Consider the following 10,618-nt stretch of genomic DNA (forward strand, 5'->3'; position numbering starts at 1 on the left):
CACATAACGTGAAACATTACACAACCATGGGAAAACTCTTGGTAGCACCGCTGCACATTAACTATCAGAAAACCACATGATTCAAGCACTGCACGGTTGACACCCTAACTAACCTACTTTTAAGAAGGGTTGAAAAGCTTAAGGTTCGTGAAACAGATAAAAACACATGCAAAGCATGAGCAAAGTGTCCAAGGATAGACAATGGTACACTCACGAAAAAATTTTGCAGCAATCATATGTTAGTGGGCATGAGAGTAGACTCTCTCGAACCAAAACGGCTTGATGAAACTAAAAAAAAACCCACACCACAAAATGCAAGGAAAAACATGATATTAAGGCTTCAATGTTAAGTACGTAAGTAACCCAAGACTAAAACCCCATTCATCACTTTGCCATCATCTCATGCATACTTCCCAAATTTTCATACATTGATCCACAAGAGAATAAAGAGAATAAACAACGGTCAGCTTCCCCTTACCTAGTCCAGTAGTTCTGCAAAAATATGTTTCCCTCGTAGCCTTAAACTTTGCTCACTATGATTTCTCTCTGGTCCTTTGTCTTCTGTTTTCTCTCCTCCCTCTCTAAGCACTTTAAGAAAACCTATATAACCTAGAGGGCTTACCTTAAGCAGTCGTCATTATCCTTCCCTAAAACTTTTCCAGCATTAACTTAGTGGATTAGATTGTGCTTGTCCAATTATTTCCTTTGTTTTGTGGTTCATCATAGGCTAAGAATCTGGTTGTATATGTGCACTCCCTACGTAGAACCCTAATTCCTAGTTGTTATAATTTTCTTATAATCTGATGAAGGCGTGACCACCCCCACCCCCACCTTAGAAGCTTCCTCAAGAAGGATCACTAGAAGCATCTCTAGAGGGGAATCTTCCATTCCATCATCTTTATCTTTGTTTTGCATTTCTTTAGTTTGAATTCCCTAAGTTGTTTTAGAGTTGATTTATTTTGGTTGACTTGTTGACTTTGACTCAAGTTGACCTTTTGACAAAGATTAGATTAACTTAAACCAACATGCTAATCCTTGTTTGTCTTGTTTTTGTAGGTAATTCACTACAAAAATAATTATTTTTAGTTGGGGTTGTTTTTGGCGTTTACGGGGGTTTTAACCCCCACTAATGGCTTTACCCGGGGTTCCCTCTTCCCCTAGAAAAACCACCGTAGCTAAGAGGTTACTTGGGGTTTTTAACAACCCCTGGTATTAGCGCAACTTACTGGGGGTTTTCAAAACCCCTGGTAATGACTGGGGTTTTAAAACTCCTGGTAGTGACCGGGGTTTACAAAACCCCTAGTAATGGCCAGGGTTTACAAAACCCCTGGTAATGACTAGGGTTTGAGACCCGTTCTCTCTACAATTTTTTCAAAGGGTTTTAAATCCACCTTATGTTTGTTACTTTTTTTAATTATACATAAATCTTAAAATAAATGAAAAATTATAAAAGACAAAAGTTTTAAGTTTTTTGTATTTATAATTTTCCTATAACATTCGTAAAAGGATAAAAAGAAATCTACAATTTTAAATAAAATCTACAAAAGAGTGAATAATACAAGTTGAGTTTTGTTTCTTCAACCACATTTCATAGTATTGTTAACACAAGCATCTTCTAAGATCGCAATACCTAAAGCATCTTCTAAGATCGCAACACCTAAAGCATCTTCTAAGATGTATTGTTAACAAAGCAGCAGTTGTTGAATATTAGGGCATTGGTTGTGGTGTGCATATATTGTTGTTACAAGCGCTAGCATGAAATCATACTAAATTCTGCAAGGTTCATAAAATGAAAATTAAAACCTTGAGCCAGATGAAGTTGGATGATGCAAAGAATTCATGTGATTAGGTAGCTACCTTAAGACACACTACTTTTCTATTGGCTAATAGCAAGCCTGTCATGAGACACTACACATATGTGATATCATGCTTGGTAGAGTAAACCTGCAACAAGGGACTTGATGGTCAAACAAATACTATAATAATGCTTCCTGGTCAAGATTGAATGGAATCAGTTCAATTTATAGAGACCATGTGAACACTAACACAGCAAGTTAAAAAACCTATGCTCGCAGAGTCTTAACCCCTGGTCACAAAGCAAACTTGTAGATTTTCTTATGCCAAAAACATAATGCTACTTAGCAGTGATAATGTACCTCAATTTAAGCATTGCTTCCTTTCGATGATGTAATCAATCTAGTTCTTGAATCATACACCAGTTTAGTCTCACAACTTAGCAATACAAAAACCTAGTCAAATATGAAGATTTAAAGTTCTCATAAAGACTAAAAGAACCTGGAACTGATTCTTGTACACATCTACAACAGTTGCATGAGAAAGTAGTAGATTATGTGTAACTATATAAGGTTCTGTTCTTGAATCACCACCAAGGCAAGTTGGATCTTACCATTCAGAGCATCGACTTGGTGCAAAGAAAAAAAATGGTGGTGGAAGTACTAAAATAAATTTTTTTTATTGCTGATAGATTTTGAAAATCTAGCAATAATCAGTATTTTGAACTTGTGTATGGTATATACGAGGTGAAAGAAAGAAATTTCACAATCAACAATGCACATTTCAAATTAACTTCAAGATAATTTACTAAAATTCGACATGGAAGATACCTCAAGTAACTGAAACTTGGATTTCATGTCAACTAAACTCTGTACAGTCTCACGAAAAATACAACCAAGGAAATTAAGTGGAAGTGATAATTGGAAGAGAAGCCCATTAACCATTACCTGCATATTGAATTTAGAATAATTTAAGATATTCATTATGACAGTAAGAAGATAACTACAAAGAGATTGGAGGATAAAGAATCCTTTGTCAATTCATGTTTCTTGCTAACTAATATAATTCAATTATTATATCATTCCACAACATGATCACACATATATATATATATATATATATATATATATATATATATATATATATATATATATATAAATATAAAATCACATAAATAACACATAAATGGCATACGTAGGACTTGAACCCAAATCCTCTCACACAATCAAAGTACTCTCAACCACATGAGCGAGTACCTTTCCACGTCATACAAATTAGAATTTAATACCATAAATGTTCTTCCTACCCGCATTTATTAATTAATTAATTAATTAAATTCTACGAGTCTTGCATTCCCCCTACCATAAATGCTCTTCCTACCCCACCTTCTTACTAGGGAAAAAGGTGAGGATAAGATTTCCTCATGAGATCCTCCATCTCCCACGTCATCTCCTGGGTTGCCTCATCCTAGATAACCTTCACCGTTCGGATCTTCTTCCCTCTGAGTTGCTTGACTTGAGAATCCAGGATTCTCACTGGTTCAACTCCAATCGTCAGGTCCTCGCGCACCTGGACATCATCCTCCTCAAGTACATGTGTAGGATCCACAACGTACTTTCTCAGCTACGATACATGGAACACATTATGTAGGTTTGCCATGTGTGGTGGCAAGGTTATCTCATACGTTGCAGGTCCAATCATTCTCGTGATCTGGTATGGACCGATGAATCGAGGAGTCAACTTCCTCGACTTGAGTGCTCTCCCAATACCTGTTGTAGGCGTCACTCTGAGAAACACATGGTCACCTGCCTCAAATTCAAGCGGCCTCCTTCTCTTATCTGTGTAGGATTTCTGCCGACTCTGAGTTACACGCATCCTATCTTGTATCATCTTCACCTTCTCAGTAGTCTGTTGTAAAAATTCTGGCCCAAGTACAACTGACTCCCCATCTTGCTGCCAACATAAAGGAGTCCTACATCTCCGACCATACAATGTCTCGTATGGTGTCATCCCAATGTTGGAGTGATAACTATTATTATAAGTAAACTTCATCAGTGGCAACATATCACTCCATGTCCCCAGGTGATCCAGTACACAGGTTCTCAGCAAGTCCTCCAATGATTGTATAGTTCTCTCAGACTAACCGTCTGTCTGAGGGTGATACACTGAGTTCATCCTTAACTAAGTGCCTAGTGCCTTCTGCAACGAGTGCTAGAACCTCGATGTGAATCTCGGATCTCTGTCTGACACAATACTCGCAGGCACCCCATGTAGTCTAACTACTTCTCTGACATATAAATATGCCAATTTGTCCATAGACATCTTCTGATTAATTGGAAAGAAGTGAGCACACTTCGTCAATTTGTCTACTATTACCCAGATCGAGTCATGCCCCCTCACAAACCTCGGCAGGTGTGTAACGAAGTCCACGAAAATGTTGTCCCATTTCCACTAAGGAATATCCAGAGGCTCCAACGTGCCACCCGACCTCTGATGTTCAATCTTCGCCTTTTGGCATACCAAACAAGAAGCAACATAATCGGCCACATCTGTCTTCATGCTCGTCCACCAGAAGGTAGCTTTCAAGTCTTCATACATCTTTGTCATACCTGGATGTATGCTAAGACGACTCTTATGCCCTTCCTCCAAGAGCATCTTCCTCAATACCTGACTTCTGGTTACACACACACTCTCTCTGAAACGTAGGATGCTATCTTTACCCATCCTGAAATCCTTTCTCTTCTGGATGCCCAATTCACTGATGATCTATTGCAGCTCCTGATCCTTACCATGTTCCACCCGCACCTCGTCTAGGAACTCATTAGTGATTCGCAGCATGTTGCACCGTATATGATCCTTTATCATCATAGTAGACACATGTACCCTCTTTCTGCTCAGAGCACCTGCAACGACATTGGATTTGCTAGGATGGTATAAAAGCTCAAAGTCGTAGTCCTTCAAGTACTCCGTCCATCGCCTCTGCCTCATATTCAACTCCTTTTGATCAAACAAATATTTCAAACTTTTGTGATCGCTAAATACCTGAAACTGTGCCCCATACAAATAATGCCTCCACGTCTTGAGGGTAAAAATCACTGCTGCAAGCTCTAAATCATGCGTCGGATAATTTTTCTCATGAAATTTCAACTGCCTCCACGCATAAGCTACTGGTCTTTTGTCTTGCATCAACACACAACCCAGACCCTGGTATGAAGCGTCACAATAGACCTCAAATGTCTTAGTCGTGTCTGGAATAGCCAGTATAGGTGCGATTGTCAACCTCTTTATCATGTCTTCAAAACAGGCCTCACACTCATCGGTCCACGAGAAGGGCTGATCTTTTCGGGTGAGTTGTGTCAATGGACTCACCCTTTTTTAGAACCCTTCAACAAAATGCTTGTAATATCCTGCCAAACCCAGAAAATTATGCACCTTTGTAACTGTTTGTGGCCTCTCCCACTTCACCATCGTCTCGATCTTAGCCGGATCCACTACTATTCCTTGGGCTGAGATCACACGGCCCAAGAATTGTACCTCATCCAACCAGAACTCGCATTTTGATAACTTCCCATATAGATGATGTTCTCTGAGAATTCCCAGCACCACTCTCAAATGCTCTACGTGTTCCTCTCGACTCTCAGAATATATCAGTATGTCGTCAATAAATCCAACGACAAACTGATCCAGGTATGGTCGGAATATCATGTTCATGTAATCCATGAATATAGCAGGGGCATTTGTCACCTCAAACGGCATCACCACATACTTGTAGTGCCCATAGCGTGACCTGAAAGTTGTCTTCTGCACATCCTCTAGCTTGACTAAGATCTGATGATATCCAGACCTCAAGTCTATTTTAGAGAACACTACAGCTCCCCTCAGTTGATCCAACAGGTCGTCAATCCTCGGCAACGAGTACTTATTCTTTATTGTTAACTTATTCAGCTGTCGGTAGTCAATACACAATCTGGAACTGCCATCCTTCTTTTTCACCAGCAATTCCGGAGCTCCCCATGGTGATGATGCACTCGGTCGTATAAACTTCTTCTCAAGCAGGTCTTTAATTTGCTTCTTTAGTTCAGCTAACTCAGCTGGCGCCATCCTGTAAGGTGCCATAGAAACTGGTCCAGCTCCAGGGATGAGATCAATGGTGAAATCCACATCCCTGCTAGACGATAATTCTAGAATTTCATCAGGGAAGACATCTGTGTACTCATCCACCACTAGAATCATACTAATTTTCTTTGTAGTGCTCTTCTTCTCTGTTTGAGCCACTGTCATGATACAAGTAGCTCTAGCTTCTGCCTCATTCATCGCCCTCTAAGGTGAGATCAACTCCAGCCCTATTGTCTCTAGGAATACCACACCGCGTCGTCCGCAATTAATAACAACATGGTTGACCAACAGCTAGTCCATCCCCAGAATTACATCCAGACCCTCCATTGGCAAGCAAATGAGATTCACCTTGAACTTGCGGCCTGCCACCTCCATAGGACACGCCACACACATAGAAGTGGTGGATACCTCGCCAGAAGCTGGTGTCGTAACTATCAGCTCGCACCCTAGCTCTCGCATCACAAGTCCAAGCCTCCTCACGCATTCATTAGACACGAATGAATGGGTGGCTCCTGAGTCAAATAACACAACCACGTCATGACCAAACAACAAACAATTAAACTGCACCAGGTTACCTAACTGCGTTGCCTTGGTGGTCGTTAAAGCAAAAATGTGCCCCGGTGCTCTAGGCCGATCTCCCACTAGTTTCTTGGCTGACGCACCTCCAACTGGTTTCTTATTAGGACAATGGCGGGCATAGTGTCTTGTCTGGTCGCACACGTAGCACTTGCTAGTGTTAGGGCCTCCTCCAAAGCTGCCAGAGGGTTTTGGGTCGTCCCTCCTCAGATGCTCACCACCACAATTGAAGCATTGTAGTTTCCTGGAGGAAGATGGTGGTCGTTTATATGGTTTCTTCCACTGGCTAGTGTCTGTTGTAGTCTTCTAAGATCGCACCACCTTATTAGGACCCATCTCCAATTTTTCGACTGCCTTGGCTTGCTCCACCAAGACTGGGAACTCCCTGATGCAGAGTGGTACTATGAATCGGTACAGCTCATGTTTCAACCCGCCCTCGTATCTCTTGCACCTCTACTCCTCGGTGACCTCAAGCGAATAGAACCTCGCCAGATATTCAAACTTGTCTGCACAGTCAAGTTCTCATGCTGGAATGTAAGGAATTCAGCTTCCCTCTCATGTTTTGCAGAGTCCGGAAAGTATTTCTCTAGGAATCTGGTCCTAAAGGAAGTCCAAGTGATCTCCTTTGCCTGAGTCCGCATCAGTTGCTACATTTCCACCCACCAGTACTCAACATCTGCCACTAGCAAGAAAGTGATGAAGGATAACTTATGTGCCTCAGTGCACTTTATGACTCCATAAATTTTCTCACACTCCCTCAGCCACGCATCTGCCTCGGCAAGAATGGCCTTGGCAGAGAATTTGGTTGGCCTGTGTCTCATGAAGTCCTCCATGGTCATAAGATGAACAGATGCCACCACGGCTCTAAGCTGTGCTGCGATAGGCTGCATCGCGTCCACCATGCGATGGATGGCCTAAGCGATATCATCAGCTCCAGCAGTATTTCTCCTCCTCCTGTTAGCCATGGCCTGAGCACGCCACATTTTGAGCTATTCATACCAAACAGCTCCATTTAAAACTTAAACAACACAAAAGTTAATAATCAAGAATCAAATCAGTCTCGCAAGCGAAACACCGTAAGCTCACTCCCCTTAGACCCCAAAAATCATTTTGAAAACCTTTGCTCTGATATTAAATGTAACATCCCGACAGGATATTACGGATTTTAATAATAAATAAAGAAATAATAAAACAACTTCATTTAATAATACCTCATTTCCCTAAACGCGGGAAATTTAAAACTTCTATTATATCCAATATAGTCCAACAACCATAATTAAAACCATATTCTAATATCCAAAGTTGGAGTAATAAAGGATTACAACTTATTTCCAAAAACATAAAATAAAAATAAAGCTTCCCATGTTATCCACGCTCCGTAGCTAAGTCTCACCAGAACCACCTACAGCAACATCATTTGCTCCCGTGTACTGCGTACACGATCATCGCTAAACACAAGCAGATGGAGTGAGCTTAACAGAACAAACATATAATTATATTTATATACATATATAAATCACTTATATAATTCATGCAATCACACCAAATGAAATCCCTCCTTCAATTCCATATTACTTGGCGACAACCAGGTTATTCGTGTTCTACCTCTTTTAGTGATTACCTCAAGGTGACTTGCTGCCATACCTATCGGCCATAATCAATAGAGCACGTGCGGGAACCATTGCTACAGATCATACACCGTAACACCAGGTAGAGTTCCCAAATACGAACATAGTTCGTAACATCCCAATACTACCAAACTCGTCAGCTATTTACTGAGGAGGGTAATCTATCTGGACCCATCCATACTGGCCACAACAAGCACACTCATCAATTAAGTAGAACTTCATTTTTCCCTGATCAAAATCACCCCAAAACACTCAGAAGATCAAAATTGAGTCAATTCGACTCGCGTCGCCTAGCGGGTGTTCATCACCGTCAGGCAGTTCTTCAAGAAACCCAGACATTGGTGAAATTGGTATTTGTTCTACCGCCAGGCAATTCCTCATCAGGAACCTAGAAAAGGCCAAAATCGTATGTATCGCCTAGCGGCCAACAACGGCCCGCTAGACGGTTTCTGGAAATTCCAGAAACCCAGATTTCAATGCAAAACGGAAAAAAAAAAAACCATACACATACATGCTATCAATCATACAATTATGCATAAAGATCTAAATAGAACGTGGTTCAGCACCCCTAACCTGGTTTTCGTGCTAAACTTGAAAATTCTCACCTCCTCCTTTGATCAAAGTATGGCTTTTCGTCCCTCACCCAATTCAGCTCTTGGATGACACACATCTTTCTCCCTTCAATTTGCCTTTTAATTAAGTCTTAATGAAGGTTAATTAGCCAAAAACGAAAATTAGATTTAATATTATGATAATTGTCATTCAAGGCCATTATGGGGTTGTTTTAAAGCCCCTTTGGCTGCCTTCACGCAGCTGTTAGGGTTTCTACCCCTTCCCATCATTGCCAAAACAAAATTTAGCAAAATAAAGTTTTAGTTTAGGTTCTCCAAGGCTTGAACCCACAACCATGAAAATGCCGAGTCAATGCTAAACCATCAAGTCAATTCATGTTTCTTGCTAACTAATATAATTCAATTATTATATCAGTCCACAACATGATCACATATATATAAAAATATAAAATCACATAAATGGCATACATAAGACTTAAACCCAAATCCTCTCACACAATCAAAGTACTCTCAACCACATGAGCTAGTACTTTTCCACATCATACAGATTAGAATTTAATACCATAAATGCTCTTCCTACCCGCATTTATTAATTAATTATTTAATAATTAATTAAATTCTACGAGTCTTACATTTGGGGTTCGTGCAGGTGTAGAAATCTAGGCTAGAACCCAGATTCTGTATGCACTGCCTAGTGGCGCGTGAATTGCTGCTAGGCGACACATCAGGATAGTGGGTGTTCTGAGCTGATTCTGTGAATTGGCGTGATTTGCGGTCATCAGGTGATGATATGCGTAAACTAGGAAAATGACAAATGCGGTATGAAGGGAATGTGTATAAGTAAGACCTCTAATTATATATGTGCAGCTGTGATGATTGGTATCAATTGCATGAAAAAGTAAAGGTTTATTAGATTGGGATGTGATGAGGTGACTACTTTAGTTACTATGGTTGTGTGTATTAGTGATGCGTGCAAAAATACAGTGGTAATAACTTGCATTTTGGAAAAGATAAGTGTATGGTAAAAATGCATATGTTAAGTATGAAATGCTAGTAAATGGATTTGTGCATTGTTATTCATTTGGTTAAATTATACTTTTAGTCCCTATTTTTGTAGCAAAATTTGAATTTGGTCCCTCAATTGTTTTTTTATCTCAATTTGGTCCCTATTTTGGGAAATTTGATCCAATCAAGTCTTTTCCGTTAGTGGTGTAGTAACGGTGTTAAATAGGGTGCCACGTGTTAGCTTCTGGATTTTTTCAATTTTTTTTATTTTTTTTTATTTTTTTTTATTTTTTTGAATTTTTTTATTTTTTAAAATTTTTTAAAAAAATAAAAAATTTGCCATGTGTCAAGATGACATCGTGCCACGTGGACACGTGTCACTATTATGGGAGGTGTGATTTTCTCATTCTCAATTTGGTCCCTGTATTTTAATTTTTGTCTCAATTTAGTTCCAATTTTTGTAAAAATTATGCAATTTGTATGTTCCGTGCTCACACTTAAGAGATGCTACGAGTGGGGAGGTTCGTAGATGGTGGATCACATGTGTTGGACTACGAGCGGGGACGTCCGTAGAGTTGGACTACGAGCGGGGACGTCCGTAGAGTTGGACTACGAGCGGGGAGGTTCGTAGAGGTAGAACCACGAGCGGGCAGGTTCGTGGGAGCATCATATATCCTGGATCCATGGTTAAAGTAATTGCTTGTGTGTTGTGGATGCGCGTGGTCTACAATGCTTCAATGATACCTTAAAGGTCGGCTTGTTGGTGTTCCTTGAGTTGTGGCTCAGGATAGGGGTTAAACATGTGGCATTCCTTGAGTTGTGGCTCAGAATCACATCCCTCGAGTTGAGGCTCGGGATGGCGGATGAACACGAGGAACTCTTGAGTTGTGGCTCGGGTTGGCGAGTGTTGTCGGTGTGAGTGTGTGA

The 10,618-nt window shown here is 40.3% G+C and overlaps 1 protein-coding gene across 1 annotated transcript; it reads right to left on the reverse strand.

The window, feature by feature from the left end:
• Positions 1 to 2,588: 2,588 nt before the first annotated feature.
• LOC114174491 lies at positions 2,589 to 4,518 on the reverse strand. Its single transcript, XM_028059330.1, has 5 exons — positions 4,283 to 4,518; positions 3,939 to 4,037; positions 3,580 to 3,823; positions 3,271 to 3,417; positions 2,589 to 2,741 (listed from the first exon to the last, which is right to left on the reverse strand). The coding sequence occupies exons 1-5, from the start codon at positions 4,516 to 4,518 to the stop codon at positions 2,589 to 2,591; spliced, it is 879 nt and encodes a 292-aa protein (XP_027915131.1).
• Positions 4,519 to 10,618: the final 6,100 nt, after the last annotated feature.

Source organism: Vigna unguiculata, chromosome 2, assembly GCF_004118075.2.
Source record: "Vigna unguiculata cultivar IT97K-499-35 chromosome 2, ASM411807v1, whole genome shotgun sequence".
Lineage (NCBI taxonomy): Eukaryota > Viridiplantae > Streptophyta > Magnoliopsida > Fabales > Fabaceae > Vigna > Vigna unguiculata.

Bases quoted from the DNA above. Each gene is read 5' to 3' on its own strand.
- LOC114174491 (XM_028059330.1), bottom strand. From the start codon at position 4,518: ATGGGTAAAGATAGCATCCTACGTTTCAGAGAGAGTGTGTGTGTAACC. The intron at 3,824-3,938 runs GTTAGTCTGAGA...TTATAATAATAG, and splicing joins GTATCACCCTCAGACAGACG to TTATCACTCCAACATTGGGA. The intron at 3,418-3,579 runs GTGACGCCTACA...CATGTATCGTAG, and splicing joins GTGACCATGTGTTTCTCAGA to CTGAGAAAGTACGTTGTGGA.